Below are 19,029 nucleotides of genomic sequence, written 5' to 3' on the forward strand. Positions count from 1 at the left end.
GTTGTGTGTGCTGATGTGCCAGTGAGGCAAAATAAGCTGATCCCTGGAGCCAGCATTACACTTCAGCCATTAACACCAGACAGAAGGATATCTACATCATCATATGGAAGGAAACGTAAATGGATGGAGACATATATGGATCACATTAGTCTACTGTAAAGCTACGTCTTAGTTGGTGCTTATCTTGGCGAGAGCCGAGTTCAAATCAGCATGAAGTTTCAACATCTACTGTCATGTAATGGAAATCTTGAAGTAACAGTAAAATAGTAGACCTACTAAAATAGTAATTTCATGTAATACAAGATAAACTTGTAAATGACAGTGATTCCAACAAAGATATTATGATGTGGATAGATGTCAAAGCTTCTGCATTTTCCCAGTGTCCATGTATCCCAGGTTAAAGGGTGTTGACATCTTCATCCAACCTACTAGATGTGATTTAAGGAAAGCTATTAACAATGCACATATCTTGCTTGATATATACAGTATATATATAGCGGCACGTTTTGTTGGATCTGGGAGGGTCTCATGGAAACTGATTATTGTTGTTTAATACGTCATTATTTCAATTATGTATGATCTGGGTATTCCAAAAGAGCATTTAATTAGATCAGGCTATATGTCCTTAATCATGTGATGGTATCTTTAAATTAACAACAGTACTTATTTAATAAATACTGAAATACTGCCATCAGAAATACGCACGATAAAAGCACAGTATTGTGTCTGTCAGATCCACGTTTTACCCGTTTCTTGCGAGGGTTGTTAAATGGGAAGATGATGAGTGACGTCAGATTTTTTTTTTCTTTTTGGGAGATAAATACAGAGAGTGGACACCAGTCCGCACAATTCCAGACACACTGAACACAAACAGCAGAATGGAAACTTTCTCTCTAGTACATATGCAATAATAGCTTTAAAAAAATCAGTATAGACCTCTACAACTCGATTCATTCCTTTTAAAACGTATTTTTTTTTCTTCTAAGAAGCAACCTGCTATTCAAGGTAAGCATGCATGCATATTATTATTATTATTATTATTATTATTATTATTATTATTATTATTATTATTATTATTATTATTATTTTAAAAACGTCAATGAAAATTATATTTGCGGTGGTTTCCTACATTGTAAACTTCAATAAAGTTATATGATTATAGCTATTTTGAGTAAAAAGGGGAATTCAGACAAATTTAAAAGTATATTTATAAAATACTAAACATTGTTTCAGATAGTTTGTCTACTAGACAACATGTTTAGCTTGTATTACTGAGGTTATAGGCACGTTTAGTTTGTATTACTGAGATTATAGGATGTATAAATAATAGATCATCCTTATATACTTATATTTTACAAGAACATGTCGATATAAATGAAACGAATGATATATTTTATAATAAAACTAGAAGAGAAGTACAGTACCTGCAATATATATTGTATTTTAAAACGCACAGTACCTGCAGAAATGCGTGCAATTATTAGTGGGAATAGATGGTTTAATGACTAGCCATTTAGTTACGATTGATGTACCGGTATTTGTGTGTTTGTCGTTTCAGATGCTTCAGAAGTGTGTTGGGTTTCTGTGTATTTCTTTAGTCCTCTGTTCTACCCTTTCCGAGACTTTTGGACTGGTTCTTTCGGTATGTTACACCTTTCTTTCATTTCCACTGTGTCGTATAGGATATACATGCCTTAAAATATCTACTTGAATTATAACATATCAGCAAACCGTGTGTAACTGGCATCTAAAACGATCGTCTGTCTAGTTCCTCTATGATGAATCTGATGAGTGCAGGGGTAGTCGATATTGTATACCAATGGCACCAGTATAACGACAACCCTATGTTGTATATATATATATATATGATCCTCCAAAATGTGTAAAATGCCTTTAAGGCCATTTTCTTAGTTTTGTATCTTGGTAATGGAATAGTGGCTGCTTAAGATTATACTATTACCACACTGACCCACTGTAGCCAATGCAAGTATTATCGTTTCATTGCATTCACTGTTCAATAAAGCAATAGGCTGACCAGAGGAGGAATTTCATCAACAATTATGTCACTAGAACCTTTCGTTTTTCCACAGTGCAAGGGGACATGTTACTTTCAATAAGACTGTTTTACAGTTCGTCTAGTCATTAAAAAAATTGCTATTTTGTACTGAAGATCTGGACAGTATGAAATAATGTAATTTTTTTAGTAGTATATCAAACAATACTAACTTTTACTCTACATTTTCCCTTCTAGGCAAAAGAAAAGAGGGGTTGGACACTTAATAGTGCAGGCTATCTACTGGGGCCTCGTAAGTAAACCTAATTCTCACAGTAAACTAAATAATCTTATATCATAATGGAGCACTGTTTAAAACAGAGGAGCATCAACAACAAATATAAGGCATCATCCCTCTCTAAAATAGGAAAATAAACTTGCTATTCATTTCCATACACAGTAAATTGGCTATGCACCATATGCATACATACAGTATGTACCGTATGCATATAGATACACCTCCCTAATGCAAACCTGAACACAAACACTCTTAATGTTGGCTTATGGGGTCCAAACCACTGGAAAATGTATTTGTAAAGAATTGGTAGTCATTACTTGTTGATGCATTCTACAACTACTGTATTATAACGGATACTATTAAGCATCTACAGAGTATTCAGAATGATGCCTTGTGTGTGGGTTATTATCCCAGACTAAAACATGCTCTAATTTGAGTATCAATGTCTGACAAAGAAGTTTTCTCAGATCGTAGAGAACTGGCTCCAGAACTGAGTTTGGGCACTTAAAACACAGCGTATGTGTCAGTGGTTCAAGCCTAATAAGAACTTGTTGGACGATACAAAAAAAAAGTGAAATAAACCAAAGACTTTACGTACAACTGTATTGACAAAGCACTTAAAATTGTGCTTGATTCTTTTTTATGAAAGGAAAGCGAAACATGTTGCAGTCCTCTTTTGTTTTTCTATTGGGTTCACATGAATCATCGCCAGTTGCCACTTTCTATAAGACTAGATAATGGCCATCATCCTTTGTTTCAGGTCGTATTGATCAGCTTTTACTGATAAAGGATATGCCCAGTGCAAGGGGGAATGAAGAGCCACATGGGAACTGTAAGATAGTTTCTGCAGGTTATGTAAATCAATTGAGGAATCCCAACATTTTGATAAGGTGTCGTCTGTCTTAGGCTACACTTGGTGTCCAGGAATGAGAAATATACAGAACATACTTCAGAGTAACCCAGGTTTTTTGTTTTAAATTTGAATCGTTCCAAAAGGTCTTTGTTATGGATTACATACAGACAGAGCTCTCCTGTAAAATGTTAAAGATGCAATCTCCCATACTCTTAAAAATAAGTACATATTTATGGTGGATGTTACCTTAGTAGCTGACATTAAAGATTTCAGCTCCAAATGGTTTTATTACTGAGCTATAACACAGATCGTAGTCAATTGTAACCTCCTATCGCTGCAAGCTGTAGCAGAAGCATGCTTATTTGGCTTACAGACATATCGACAAGCATGTTTCAAAAGTGTTGCTACAGCTAAAGTGAAACAGACAATCAACAAAGTCTGCTTTCTGATAAAGCACACTACACAAATGGTTAAGTTATGATGGTAAACAGACTATGATGTATCATATTTAAGTGTAAAATTGAAAATGGGACACTGCAGCTTTAAGAAACTATTATTATTATTATTTATTTCTTAGCAGACGCCCTTATCCAGGGCGACTTACAATCGTAAGCAGATTATATATACCGCACAATTGTGAAGCATGGGAATGCTTTCTGTGTTTTTTTTTCAGATGTTTACAAAACAATTCCTTTGATTTGTTTTCTGTTTCATTTTTTCTGTTTTTCTTCTTTTTTTGGTTGTTCTATGTGCTTTTGTTTAGGCTTGCTGTTTTGTTAGCAATATGCTTACTGCATAGGTGCAGGTCTATTAAGAGAGGGTAACTGTTGTGTAGGTGGCTGTATTGTACTGTAAAAAAAAAAGTATTGAAAGATTTCTACTCCTAGTTCTCTGGTACTGTGTACTAACTGTTTACTGTATAATATAATTAATATAAAACATTCCATGAATAAACAGCAGTGGCATTTCAAACCATAATGGAATGGAAAAAGTAGCTTGAACCAAATTGGAAGCATTCTGAAATCTATAGACCATAGTGAAAGTGACCATGCAAAATATGTTATTAGTTTATGGAATATCTAATACCAGTGCCAGCGATATGAAGATGCTTTCTGTGTGCAGTGTTATACACTACAAAACACTGCTGCATTTTTTTGACAGATGCTGTTGACAATCACAGATCTTTAAGTGATAAGCATGGTCTGCCAGGCAAACGCGAGCTGCAGATTGACGATGACATTAAATCAGGTATTGTATTACTCATCTAAGACATTTTCTTGTTTTGTTTTAATAAGAAGCTAATAAAGATCACACAGCAGGCTCACTAATCTGAACCCTGCTAGTCCGAATTAGCCTAGAAATCAGAGCCAAGCTATCATAATGAAATGCATACTGACACAGCCAAAGAAACCTAACTTCAATATCATAAATCTGTGACGAGTGTATAAAACGTTTACAGCTGTCTCTGTAAAACCAGGCTAAGGCATTATAACATGGTACAGAAAAAGATCACCACCAATCACTAATCTGAACAAGGTTTGGTCCCAGCTGGTTTGAATTAGCGAGTCTACTGTACCTAACTTCAGAGAACACATGTAATGGGATATTAAACATGAATGAAATGTTATGAAAATATACATGATATAAAAAGTATACATTTAGCACAGGGGGCTACAGCTTGTTTTTCAGTTGAACTATAATACATGTCTATCTACAGCCAGGGTACATACTGTAACAGACATTATTCACCTGTCTTTGATCCATTTAGAGGTGCCATGAAAATAATTTCTACCTGAAACACCTGAAAGATACAGTAATACTGTGTTAAAAAAAATCCATCATTCTGAGAATAGTACCAGTAATGTAACTGATCTCCTTATTTTCTAGGTACTCTAAGAATACCAGATGAAAATGTAATACGGACTGTGGTGGACTTTTTGTCCTACTTACGGCTGAAAGGTAAGTCATGCTACAATACTTTCTCACCTTGAATATGATTAAGGACTTCATCTTTTGGCAGTTATTCCAAACAGGCCACTTGGAATACTATACAATACACAATGTAAATGGTCTTTCTTTTTCTTTAGAAATGGGAGCACTAGATGATCTACCCTCATCGGAAGAAGGGACTCAACCATAACCAAAGTGTCCATGTGATTCAATAGCCGTGATTCTGGGATTCAGGAACTTGAAAATGCTTTAGAGGGAGCTATTGTCAGCAGCAAAGCCGATATAGCCGACTCCTGTTGATACTTTTCCTAATACGCCAGGTGTTAGTGAACATTCTATTTACTTCTTTCTGTACTACTGTTAAATATCAATGAGTTTTTTTTTGTTTGTTTGAAAAAATATCTTACTTAATAAAACTAAATAACTGCACCTGCTACATGTTCTCAAAGATTTTTTTTTTGTAGTGCTTGTTTCACTGTGTCCTCTAGTCCTTGTATCTCAGTTGTGCTCCAATGACTGGCTAGGTTAACTTATTATGCACGAAACTGTGTACAAAAAAAAAGTCCCAAGAGTTGTAAAATGTGGAAAATAATTTTATTGTTGTGTTTTAATGCATTCAAATTCATCCAATTCCAAACTCCATTTATTAATAAAGTTAATTTGAAAAGACTGTGTTACACAAATAACTTCAGATTCACTTGTTCTAATGTATTTTGATAGCGTAGCATGGGATAAAAGAATCTTCACCCCCATTGTTCTTTTCAGACAAACTGCCAATCACGGAGAGAACCCCATTTATACTCTCTTCCTTACTTAAAAGAGCCTTCAAAACAAACAAAAAAAAATAATAAATAAAATGTGTTTGATGTTGAAGTTACAAGTTGTATATAAGGTAGTACAGTAATCCATTGTGTATCCGCCTGTCACATATCCGCCTTGATCAACCTCTTCAGCACAGTGTGTGTGTGTGTGCGTGTGTGTGTGTGTGCGTGTGTGTGAGTGAGTGAGAACCAGAACCAGGGTTGGATACCGCAGAGTGAGTAAGCAAGTCAAAACCGCCAACAGCTAGGCAAGTAACCCAATTTCGTTTATTATTGAACAGAGAACATTAGTTCAGAGATTGTAGATCCCACTAAAATTTTCATACACTGTGTTGTATGTACTCTGTGCACTACCATTGCTGGTGGTGTAACGTGAGCTGTTCAGTGTGTTGATATGTAAATAAATCCTGTTCACCTGTGGAGCGTATCAACTTCAACCTCCTGCCTGTCATTCAGCAGTGAATGCATGCACCCATGTGGCAGACTGCTACCCTGTCACAAGCATTAATTATTATTATTATTATTATTTATTTCTTAGCAGACGCCCTTATCCAGGGCGACTTACAATCGTAAGCAAAAACATTTCAAGCGTTACAATACAAGTAATACAATAAGAGCAAGAAATACAATAACTTTTGTTCAAGTAAAGTACAAGTTTGACAAACCACAATTCAATAATACAGCAGGTAATAGTGATAGTTACATCAGGATATGATTAAATAGTGATAGTTACATCAGGATGTGATTAAATACAAAGTACTACAGGTTAAACACTTGGCAGATTACAGTATTCTGAAGTACAGGATTAAATGCAGTAAAATAGGGGCTGATAAGAGCAAAATAAAGCACATTTACATGAAGGGTGATAGTGTCCCAGGATACAAACAGAGGAGTTCTACAGGTGCTCTTTGAAGAGGTGAGTCTTAAGGAGGCGCCGGAATGTGGTCAGGGACTGGGCAGTCCTGACATCTGTAGGAAGGTCATTCCACCACTGCGGAGTAAGGGTGGAGAAGGAGCGGGCTTTAGGGATTTAGGGGAGCTCCATAATAAGCTCCATAATAAAAGCTGATGCTCAAAACAATAATTGTGTGAATATATTAATTGTTACAGCTGTGTATAATGGTATTTAAAACAGGATTCATTCATCCGACTTTTTACATAACCGCCCTTACTCTGGTCCCACTGCAGTCGGATACGCGACGGACGACTGTAATCAATTTTTAAAACATTTTCAATTTAAAGCCACTGCATTAGTTATGGTTGTTTTAAAAGGTGAACCATATCAGACACAGGTGGTTCATTATTCATGAGAGGGAACAACAGAGGTACCTGTTGCGATCTGTAGGTAAAATGGTGTGTAAATGGACAGAAAGCACTCACGTTTGGGCCCCCCATATCAGTTTGCACCCATCCTGGGTGGACAGCCATGCACAGAATTCCCTCAGGGGTTAAATCAACTGCTACACATCTAGTCAACATATTCAGGGCTGCCTAGAACAACAAGTACATTCATTTCATACTGTATATCCCCAGTGTAATGAGGATATTCATGCTGCTATACAAACATATGACCTACAAGAAAGGTACCAAGATACTTATGTTTCTAAAGCATTGTATTTTAAATATTTGCATATCCTAAAAAAAATGTGATGAACCAAAAGAGAGCAAAACTATTTATTTCAAAATATTGGTTTGCTCTCCTTTAAAGTATTAGACATGTTACTAAACAGTAATTTTAACACATTTTAACACCAGACAAACTGGTGGCACTGGGTGTTCAATGCAAAATCAGCTCTTACATACTTTTGATGCCTTGTATGGGTAGGTTTTAAACTCGGCTCCAGGTCCCCAGTTCAGTTCAACGGATCCCAGCAAGGAGGACACATTGACCACTGCAGTTCTGTGAATCCCCGTGCTGGTGCCCTGCTTTGCTGCTTTCCTCAATGCTGCCATTACCTTGGTGATCATAAGGGGAGAAACTGCATTGGTTTCATAATCTGTTCCGCCTCAACAGTACCAAATGATTTCCATTACACGAGAGTAGATGTTAAAACTTCATGCTGATTTGAACTCGGCAATCAGGCAGTTCAGTCCTTCATCCCCCAACAATGACTCCACGTATTTGGAGGCCTGTTCTATGCTATCTTGATACGAAAATAGAAGTTCAAATATGGGTCTTCCTCATGTGACACAAAAAATATTAATTCTTGCTAGGAAACCCCTAATTCGCATGGCAGGCAGTGGCCAATGCTACATTAGGTTTATAATATTAATTAGCATTACAGAAACACGTTTTCTACTTGACATCAAGTATGAGAAGATCTCCAAGTGATTCTGAATGTTTTTCCACACTAATGAACTTCAAAGCTAAGTGAATAAATGTCCAACTTCAGGTGGGTCCCAAGTGCTGTGGCTCTGCAAAGTTGTGAAGTCTGTATAAGTTTGACTGTGCAGCACAGAAAATATACTTACCAAGAGTCACTACATGAATGCTAGGGTGCTTTTTAGCCAAACCCAGCAGCTCCTAAAGAAAAGCACATGTTTATAAAACCTAAAAACATTAACAATTGGAATACACAGACTTGTATAATTCTTAAACTGCTAAATGAACCTAATATATTGGCACACCGTGGCTAAATTATAAAACCATTGGCACAAAAACATGCTAGAAAACAATACTGACAAGCAGTAAAATAAGTTGTTTTTTTTCATTTTCCAGAATGCATATTCAGTAACTAGCAAAACACTCAAACTAAATGAACTTTCTCAGCAACAAGTACTAGGGCCTCACCCATGCCCCTCACTCAGATTCTAATCTATGCAGAACAGACCTGACCTGCTGCACATAAAGTGATCTTTTAATGTTGTAGCAGTTACAGTAAATATAAAGTGGAGGAATTCACAGAGCATCTGCCAACTTAGTAAAAGGTAGGACTTGCACATTATCCCTTATGGAACAAACATATATTTTTAATATATGGTAGAAAAGTATGATCCTTATATTTTTCATATATAGAAATTGGCCCCTTTTTTATATATTTAAAATATATGTGATATATTTAAAATATATTTTAGTCTGTAATCCATATATTTATTTTACAGACTAATAAAATATATGGTGCACCATATATTTTCAACATATAAATAAATGGATTACTGCGTTCACTAAGTTCAAAGTTGTACCTATTTATTTATGCATTTATTTTTGATAATATAATACAGATTGTGTCTTTGTGCAATACCTGTTTAAAACCCTAAACATATCCATCCACTAGCAGAAACAGAATTGAATTACACAGGCTTCAGCTGCTGCCTGTCATGATGAATTTGCTTAACAACATTCTTGTCCGGTCATGCATGCATTCACAATCAGAGTATGACCAGAGGTTTGTGAAGCAGTCCTAAAGGGTTCAACTCCCGAAACCAATTGGGTTGCATACATAACAGATTAACATGTTGATATCAGTAAATTGTATAATGATGTCATTTTAACGCATGACATCACTATTTTATCTTTCAGTGGATAAAAACTTAATTTTCATTTAAATGATTGTAATCTAATTTAAAATTATTCATGTCAAGCGAATCTGGGCCAAATGACGAACGAAAAGTAATCGTAAAGATTATACATTCACCTACTTTCAAGCGCGAGCAACGAGAAGACGATGTGCTCGCGAGATAATACCGTTTGAAGGCGTCTGAGAAAGTCTCATACGGACTGAAGTCAATATTGTTGGTTTCGAGAAATTGGTAAGAAATCGGACCGTAAATATACAATTTAAAGAAAACACACTGACGTTTTGATATGACTAAATTGCAATTAACAAACGCGTGTATGCATTTGTTACGTTTGTTAGTGTTTGTCAGTTTCACCTTAATCAATTGTTTTGATGTAGAACAACGGCAATGTAAATTATAGGATCGCATTTTATATGTTACTTCCCTTCTGCCTACACTTAAATATCGATCGCTGATTTTACCTGGCATACAATCATGCCGTAGAAATCAGTTTAAGCCAGGGCCATGGTAAATATGGGGGTTGAACAAAAAAAAAAAAATGAAAAGGAGTGCCATATGTAGCACATACTTTTATACTTTGTGATAAATTAAAGCAGCTTCCTCCCTGTAGCAAGTTAATTTCAGTTAAGATGGCAAGACATAAAATCTGACAAATAGTAGGTGATTGGCTGGTAAGTGCTTCCTGTTACAGTCTCAAAAGAATACCAAATGAGGAATGGTACAGGAATGGTCATGAATCCCTCTAGAACATCCCTTGTAGACTGTCATGTCAATTTCAGTGGCGTCCTGGCTCCCTATGGAAAGTGATGCTAAACTAAAGCTTGTTTTTTAATTTTGTATTTAAAAAATTAGGTTTAAGACATCATTCTTCACATTCAGTGGCAGTCAGAGGAATGTTGAGACTTTGGCTTGCAAAATCAATGAAGACATACATGTTAATTACGAATCGCATAGCACACTACAGTCTAGTCTTGTCTCCAAACAGCACCTCCTTTCTTGTACAGGTTACCTGCAGTCGCAGTCTCACAATCTCTATTTGCTCCCATGGCGCATCAAGGACACACTACAAGTTCACCATCTCTGGGATCTTGCACTCCAGAAGGCCTTGCTCATTATAAAGCCAGAATGATGTCGGTAAGGTTAAAATACATCAAGCCATATGACTCGTTTCAAATGACTATTTTACTCATTTTAGTTTAACACAGTTACACCTGGGTTATTTTATTGACAAATGTATAGTTGCTGCCCCTGTACCATTTATGTTTTGCCTATTAGCAACAGTGCATCATTAATGACATCAAATAAAGTAGCCCAGCTACTGTAGATATGTATTGTGAACTGCAGGTTCAGAAACTTAAAAGGAAAAGTTTTTATTTAGATTTATTAGCAAAACCAAACAATATAAAATGACATTCAACATCATCATGTGACAATGCAGTACAATCGTTTTCTGATATTGTTTGTATCACTTTTCTACAAAAATATAAAAATATAGCATATTAGCATATAGTATATGCATTTTCCAGTGCTGAATTCTTTCTCAAATGCTTTGTGCAATGCTGGCAGCCTGTTAGACCAGTTCACACACAGTTCTATAAATAGCATGCAGTGTTCTTTTTAACTCAGTTGCTGGAACTGTAAAGAGTGAGGAAACATTACAGCAAATATGCTACATTTTCATCATGATTATCTCGAGATTAAACTAATAGAATTTCACAGGAAACAAAAGTCACATGTTACAATGTGGGTTATTTTCTTGCAATCTCTGGTATTTTTAGATTACTGATGACTTGCCTTTAAGCTATTTGTGTTAAATAAGTTGGTATTTAGCTTCATTGTTGTCTCAATGTTGTTTTGTTATATAATAATGACTGTACAGAAAGCTAGTTACATATAAAGAGCAATTAGTTTATTTTAACCTCTTTACTGAAAAGTCTGATATAAAATGATCATGGTAATTTGGAGTTTATTATACTTTTCCAATATATGTACAGCACTTCAGTTGGAACAGTTGACAAAGGCTTCATGAACTGCCAACTTGATTAAAATAATGAAATAACAAAAAAAAAAAGAAAAGAAAAACATTGCTTAATACAATCCTTAATGTTTTATAAATATGGTCCTACGTGTAAAAAAAAAAAAAAATCTATTCACATTTATTGGAAAATAGACTTCTTACATATTTCTGGTATTTACTTGGATTTGTTATTTCTTAATCTGAACAGAGAAGGTATTTAGACGTTTTCAAAGCCAAGACAGAAGCAGTGTTATTTTTAGTGTAATGTGAATGCTTTTTCACTGTACTGTTTTACTTGTTTAAATGAAGGCAGAAGTGAAAGAAGCTGTTGCCAGTATAACAACTGACATCACAGAAGACACTTTTATTCAGGATTCACAAATACATGAAAATGTTTTTCCTTCTCAAGAACTTTCAAATGAGCAAAGATCTCAGACTAGAATTGACAGCAGCCAGCTGGTAAGAACCACCATTTAAATACTTCAATATGTGGTCCTAGTGGACAGCAGATGACAAGGGAGGGTAGTAGGAGAGGAGGGGGCTAGTGGTACATTTTGAATTGATACTGATTCTATTTGTAGTAATGTTGACAATAACTTATATATAGCACAATATTTTACACTACAGCATAGTATATTTAAGTCACTTTGCTATTTTACACTGCTACTGTAAAAAAGAAAACATTCTGAAATACGAAAGCTGCCAGACTGAGGACAGGACATCTTCAAGATAATAATGTGATCATTCACAATGCAGATATTGGCCATGATTGGTTTGAAGTGCTTATGACAGATTTAAGTCACCTTCCTTGACCTGCACAATCCACAAATCTCAATACAATTGAGCATTTTGGAGATTACCTTCAACAGCAAAAAGCATAAGGCAATCCAAATTCAGAATGTCAAATCAGAATTGCAAGCTTTTTGAAAAGACAATTCTTGCAAACAGTAAGAGCGACATCTAGTGGTTTAAAAAAGGTATTATCAAATGTTTGTTTTCTTCCTACAACCAAACCTGTCTTAAAGACCACTTGTATATATAGAGTGACCACAGTGATGAATGCAGGTTATTCATTCATCTTCCAATTGTTCAGGAATCCACAGTAAACACATTCACAGTAAGTTCTCCATTCTTACTGGCAGTCAATTACAGAGATGTAATACTATCAAATTTTTTTTTCTAGGGACATAAAAGTGCTAGCATTATTGTTCACACTATCACACAATTGGCAATTGCCTCTTTTCTCAATTTTCTTCTGTAGCAGCCATCTAGACCCCTCTCAGTTGTTCTCTAAGAGTTTGACCTTCCAGGAAAAAAAATACCTGTGTCTGGTCCAGATTTATGCCAGGTGAACATTACTAAAAGATTTCAAAACTCCACGTGTTTTACTGCTGCTTGGTACCTGGCCACTTTCTGTGCTGTAGGTCAGTCTTACCCCCAGCAGTATTAGCTGCAGTTAAAACATGGGAGTGATTAGCTTAGGGTAAGGTAATTATTAGGCATGATGGATCTATTTAAGTTTAAAAAGAACATACCAGCTGAAATATACAAAAAGTCACAAAACACACTGATTAACAGAATATACTGTAAGTTTAAGTGCTGAAGCATAGTAATAGGGGTGTGCCAATGCTCATATTTTTAAAGAAATTACCTTTAAGAAATGTGTAATTGTTAGGTATTAATTAGCTGGAATAAAATGTGTTAATTACTTAACAGAAAAATGCGAGCACTCGGTTTCCCTTGTTTGCAGAATCTGACAGTGTTTTTTAAAATAGAAGCTGTCGTGACCAAATGAAATAAAACTAATTTATATTTTGAAGTGATTATTTGTCACACCTTTCTTTTATACTTTTGATATGAAATCATTTTTATTTCACTTTCCTTGGACCTGCATAATCTCATTGTCAGTTTACTGCCTTGTTACGGCAGTACGGCAGTGAAAATATCAGCGCTCAGGATTAGAGGAAAATGTAGAAGTTAATTGCCATTGATTGGTACTCAATTGTAAAGGTGATGGAAGGTCAGCTTATCTTATTTTAAAATCAACACATTAATTAATGTAATCCGTAGCGTATCCGCCCGTCACATATCTGCCCTAGCCGTTTATCCACCATGATCAATCTTTTCAGCAACGTTAGTTTAATATTGAACAGAGAAGATTCAGATTTTAGTTCAGATATTGTAGATCCTACCAAAGTTTTTGTACACTGATTTGTATGTGATCTGTGCACTGCTATTGCTGGTAGTGTCCCGTGATCTGCTCAGTGTGTTGATATGTAAATAAATCATGTTCGCCTGCGGGGCGTATCAACTTCAACCTCTGTCTCGATCTCCTGCCTGTCACTCAGCAGCGAATGCACTCACCCACATGGCAGACGGCTACTCTGTCACAAGCATTAATACCCTGTATCTTTCTAAACAAGGGACTTAGGGGAGTCCCTAATAAAAGCTGAATCTCAAAACAATAATTGTGTGAATATAGTAATTGTTACAGCTGTGTGTAATGATATTTAAAAAATGATTCATTCATCTGCCTTTTTACATATCTGCACTTACTCTTGTCCCACCGCAGTCTGATATACGACGGATTACTCTACCTGATGACAAATACCTGGTAAAGACAACTTACTCGGAAAATAGTATAAGCACACCCCTACATAGTATATTCTGTTTAGCCTTCAGATTTGTTCTTCTTCTTGTAGGTATTGTATCATTTGAAAGGAGGTTCACAGATGCTGGTTTTAAACAGTTGCAATCAAGGACAGATGAAAATGTTACATGTTGTCCCACAGAATCAGCAACTAGAGCAGTGTTCTCAAAACCATTCATTAACAGATGGAATGGAAAACAGTGCCGCCATGTCTGGACAAGGTACCTCCTTAACAAAAGCAATATCTACCTGTATCTATCAACCTCATTATTGGGGTTTTCTAATAGTAATCACACGTTCAGCTGTATGTGAGTACATGGGTGTTACTATTGTTCTAACATCAATGTACTTGTACAGCACTAATAAGTATATGCACTGTGTTTGTTATAACAAAATCTGTGTTCAGTTGATTAACTTGTTTTGTTAAAACAGAAGACTGATACCACCTAGTATTGACTTCGTTTATTGTAATTCAGTGGAGAAAAAAAAACAAAACACTTTATAATGTCATTCACCAACTCCAAAATGAGTATTCTGCTTTTGAATTGCTAATTCAGAATACTATCAGCCATAGTAATTATACTTTTAATATTTTCTTAGCCTGCCTCAATTTAACTGTTACATCAGAAACACAACCTGGTAAAATTCACAAAATAACAATTATACTAAATTAAATAACAATTAAACTAAACTACAATTAATAAAGCTAAACTGTCTTTCTCTTTAAAACGCATAATCTTTGATGACCCCCGTGTCACATATAATTGTGTTAAATCACCTGTTAGACCACTTTTAGACTGGTATCAACAGCAGGTAGTTTCACACAATTGATGTGTCGTGCAATTGATAATACTAGCATGTGGATTTATATTTTTAACTAAAACTAAAATGTTATATTCCATGGTTAACTACTTGGTGATGGTGTGACTTTTTGGCATTTATTCCCGCTATTTGAATTGGAATCTAGATATAACTCATCAAATGGCTTCTACATCAATAGGAAGCATACCAGCTACAGCAACACAAGCAGCTTGCATGACTGTACCACAGGTACGCAGATCCTGGAACTTATTACTCTAGTAACTAATGTATGAGCAGGGTGAGTTCAAACAGAGGTACCCTTTGGAGTCATACTGTCAGAAATGTTTTTAAAAAACAAATCTTTATTTTGTGACTTTAGTTACCCTAACATGAAACCTTAAAATAGGTATCTCGTTGGGCTACATAGACTGAGCCCTCCTAGGCTGGTGTAGGGTCAGCTAAATGAAGGTATGATCCGTTCAGATTGTATTGATCCTGAGGTGATTCGTTTCATTGTCTGATATTGCAGGGTGTCCTTTCATTTGATTTAAACTGGAACAGTGGCCTTCAAAGTTGAGCCCACAAGATCACAGCGTTGTGCTTGTGATGTCAGCTGACATAAGATGGATCACTGCAATACAATGCAAGAGAAACTTTCAGTCAGTTAAATGTCAAGAGAGAAAAACCATCATAGACTCATATGAGAAATATACACGTGCCTGTTCATAAAACTCATTACATAACATGCTTGTTCTCGAATTTCCTAGTCTCTGGAATCACAGGAGAGTCATGCTTTCTCCAGAAGTAGTGCAAAGTAAGTCTTAAACCCTCCTGTTATGTCACCATAGAGACAGTCCAGTGATCTTTCCCTTCTGAGGATGGTTCCTCCACTACCCCAGCAGTACATGTCTCCAGCATCCCTGCCAATGATCAGACCCAACTCGGCCTACCTGCCTCCTGGCTGCTTAATTTCTCCTGCTTCTATAAATAGCAATTTTGGTTACAACATTCTACCAGCACACTATTTTTCACAGGTATGTAGGATGTAGTTTTTCAAGATGCAGCTGATTACTGCACCAGTACATATCATCCATCATAGTTGATCCCCAGGTTGTGTAACATGCCTGCTATACTGATGTGCAGAACCTGATTCAAAACCAAACAGTAATGGATCCAAAACTTGTATTGTATATGGGTCATTCACAATGTTGTCTGGCAAATGCAGTTGTCTTTAAATCAAATTAAAATAGACAGATACACTGTCACAAACTGATTAGTCAGCTACTAAAGAGTCTTACACTAGGTATTGTTTTGTGTGGGGAAATGTCTTAGAAATTCTATGCTTTCTGTCTTTCTTTTAACAGTTTCATCAAAAACCCTGCCCTCTCTTCCCAGACAACAGCAGCTTTACAACCGAGTCCTGTTCAAATGGGCAATCTGAAATGCCCTTTTTTGGGTAAGACCAAAAAGATTGTATAATAGCTTTAAATATTGGAAATAATTGAAAGGTATGACAAATATGATTTTGTTAATTTTGTTTTCAAAGGTTTGCAGGTACAGTTTGGGACTCAAAGTCCAAAAAACCATGCAACTGCACAAAGTCCCAGTGCCTGAAGCTGTAAGTAATTCTTACAGAAATATTTTTAGCAGTTTATAAATTGTATAGATTATGCAGTTATTTATCAACATTTTTACCAATATTGTCCTCCAATTAATTGTTGCAGTCTGCTGGATAGTAGTGTGTATCATGTATTTTGTCCGTAAGATGTTTGTTTTATTGTGTGCTTTTAAAGGTATTGTGACTGTTTTGCTAATGGTGATATCTGTAGCAACTGCAACTGCATCAACTGCTGCAACAATGTGGAACATGAAACAGACCGATTCAAGGCCATTAAGGTAATTTTGTCTCCATATTTGTAGCCATTTTTGCATGAACAGAATATACATCTGGTACAGTACCTGGTAGAAGCATGGCCGTGTGGTGTGCAGGGTGAGTCATACAGTCATGGGAGCACAGGATTGTCACCTACCTGTGCGGATTCACCGGTCTCGCTGGGGATTCCAGAGAGAGCGTTGCATTGGCTCAGCTGCTCTTCAGGGTTAGGGAGGCAAAACCGACAGAGGCTGTTTTAACCTCTCTCGATTTCCTGGGTGTAAAAAGGCAATTAGCTTAGTTATGGAGGTCTCCTGAGCTGTTGTGGGGAATTGCTATTGTGAGGGAATGTAATTGGACAGTCTAAATTGAGGAGAAATCCAGAATAATGTTTTTACTGGTATATTACCATTTCTTCTTTGATTTATCTTGATTTTGCTTTATTGTTTATCTTAGACGTGTCTTGATAGAAACCCTGAAGCCTTCAGGCCCAAGATAGGAAATGGAAAGCTTGGAGAAATCAAAGGCCGACACAACAAGGGCTGCAACTGTAAACGCTCTGGATGCCTGAAAAATTATTGTGAATGTTATGAGGTAAGAAATATTGCTGTGAGTGTGGAGCACTGGGAGTTATATTTATCTTATTATTATTATTATTGTATTATAAGGCATTGTGTTTGCGATGGCATAAAATATCTATTTGATATACTTTTTGTGAGTTAGCTTTTGTACTAACCTTTTTTTTTTTTAGTAAACACACTTTAAATCTATTTTATTTTAAACTAGCTTTTACATATGTCATTGTTTAGGCCAAAATAATGTGTTCATCTACTTGTAAGTGTATTGGTTGTAAGAATTATGAAGGAAGCCCTGAAAGAAAGACTGTGATGACTATGGGTTGCTATGACGATGACACAAGTTCCAGTCTCTTGAAGCACAACACACCCAAAGCAAGGTGTGAACAAAACAGGTATGATAACGTTGCGCCAGAAAAATAAATTGAATTCGGTACAGAAGATGCCACACTGGTATATTTGAGAAACTTTAATCAAAGTTTTATAAAACAATAAACTCCACATAGTATAACTTACCATCACTGTGGCCTACTTTAATCTGGTTAGCTGAGCTATAAAACACTATCTTAAGGTTGCTGTAACCATACATGGACATTTTATATGATATCCTATTTTATCTTGTGTATATAGGTCATTATGATATGCATATGTTTTTCTATTTCGATAGGTGTCCTCTTGCATGTATCACATTCGATGTGATCGAGGCAACATGTGCTTGTCTGCTTGCTCAGGCTGAAGTAGCAGAAAAAGAAGGTTATTCTGTGTATCAAGCTGAGCAAATGATTTTGGAGGAGTTTGGGCAATGCTTAACACAAATCGTCCAGTCAACATTGAAATCTGGTGGGTTATAACCCTAGTGTATTTATAAGCTGTGCAATTGATTCCTCTTTTTTACATTGATACCCAATATGCTTTTGTTATTGTGCAATCATCTTTAGATTCTTTTTCATTAATAAATCGTCATTTTGGGTTAGAATTACAAAACCAAAATATTTTACTTTGCAGCACAGCATATATTGAGATGTTTCGCAAATTACAGAAACTGGGTTCTTCTGTATTTATATATAAAGGATTAAAATATAATACTATAATGACTGAACAATACCTACATAGAAACTCTAGTGGAGCTACTTAGAATACTGGCAGTATTATACTGACCTTTTTAATTATATCCTGTTGCACTTGTGTGGATCTTTCTTAAGCAGCTTGATTTCAGGATTTTAATGTTTTTTAAACTTAAAACCCTCTGGCTCAGGGTTTTCACATTTTTAGTCATTTAAATGCCTTTTATTTTTTTTATTCAAAAAGAAATATATATTGGACAGTGTATATAGAGTTACTAGTTTCAAGTTACTATATGTTAAATATTGTTATATAAAAGTGTAAAATAGTTTGCATAGGATTGTATCTGATAATATATTTAATAAATTAACAAAAATGTATTTACCGCGTTTGTGGGATTATTTCACATATTACAAAACATAAAATAATCTACTCATTTAAAGACAACAGAAATAAACTTTGGTTATCCATCCCAGCAGCCAACCAATGTTTTGTAAAAAAAAAAAAAAAAAAAAAAAAGACACATTTATATAGGAAACTGACAGACCTACAAATTGATTAATTAATTTTAGGTAAGATTTACTAGACTTATTTTGTAGGCTCCATGTGATTTAAAC

General features: G+C 35.5%; 2 protein-coding genes and 1 pseudogene across 4 annotated transcripts; 2 read left to right on the top strand and 1 right to left on the bottom strand.

Moving 5' to 3' along the window:
- Positions 1-860: 860 nt before the first annotated feature.
- Positions 861-5,910, top strand: gal (galanin/GMAP prepropeptide). 2 transcript variants are annotated; one of them, XM_034053292.3, is made up of 7 exons: positions 861-1,005; positions 1,559-1,642; positions 2,252-2,306; positions 3,052-3,123; positions 4,306-4,392; positions 5,032-5,103; positions 5,232-5,910. In XM_034053292.3, exons 2-7 carry the CDS (start codon positions 1,559-1,561, stop codon positions 5,282-5,284), a joined length of 423 nt encoding a protein of 140 aa, XP_033909183.1. In that variant the 5' UTR covers positions 861-1,005; the 3' UTR covers positions 5,285-5,910. The 2 variants fall into 2 exon arrangements, with proteins under 2 accessions (XP_033909183.1, XP_033909184.1); XM_034053293.3 differs by lacking the exon at positions 3,052-3,123 and having other exon boundaries at positions 5,232-5,902.
- LOC117432000 (C-signal-like) lies at positions 5,798-9,910 on the bottom strand (annotated as a pseudogene).
- Positions 9,498-18,722, top strand: tesmin (testis expressed metallothionein like protein). 2 transcript variants are annotated; one of them, XM_059002252.1, is made up of 9 exons: positions 9,498-9,665; positions 10,439-10,568; positions 15,751-15,936; positions 16,267-16,358; positions 16,449-16,520; positions 16,696-16,798; positions 17,232-17,369; positions 17,585-17,745; positions 18,018-18,722. In XM_059002252.1, exons 2-9 carry the CDS (start codon positions 10,479-10,481, stop codon positions 18,199-18,201), a joined length of 1,026 nt encoding a protein of 341 aa, XP_058858235.1. In that variant the 5' UTR covers positions 9,498-9,665; positions 10,439-10,478; the 3' UTR covers positions 18,202-18,722. The 2 variants fall into 2 exon arrangements, with proteins under 2 accessions (XP_058858235.1, XP_058858234.1); XM_059002251.1 differs by lacking the exons at positions 9,498-9,665; positions 10,439-10,568 and adding exons at positions 14,182-14,322; positions 15,069-15,151.
- The last annotated feature ends 307 nt before the right edge of the window (positions 18,723-19,029 follow it).

Source organism: Acipenser ruthenus, chromosome 27 (assembly GCF_902713425.1).
Source record: "Acipenser ruthenus chromosome 27, fAciRut3.2 maternal haplotype, whole genome shotgun sequence".
In the NCBI taxonomy this organism is placed as follows: Eukaryota; Metazoa; Chordata; class Actinopteri; order Acipenseriformes; family Acipenseridae; genus Acipenser; species Acipenser ruthenus.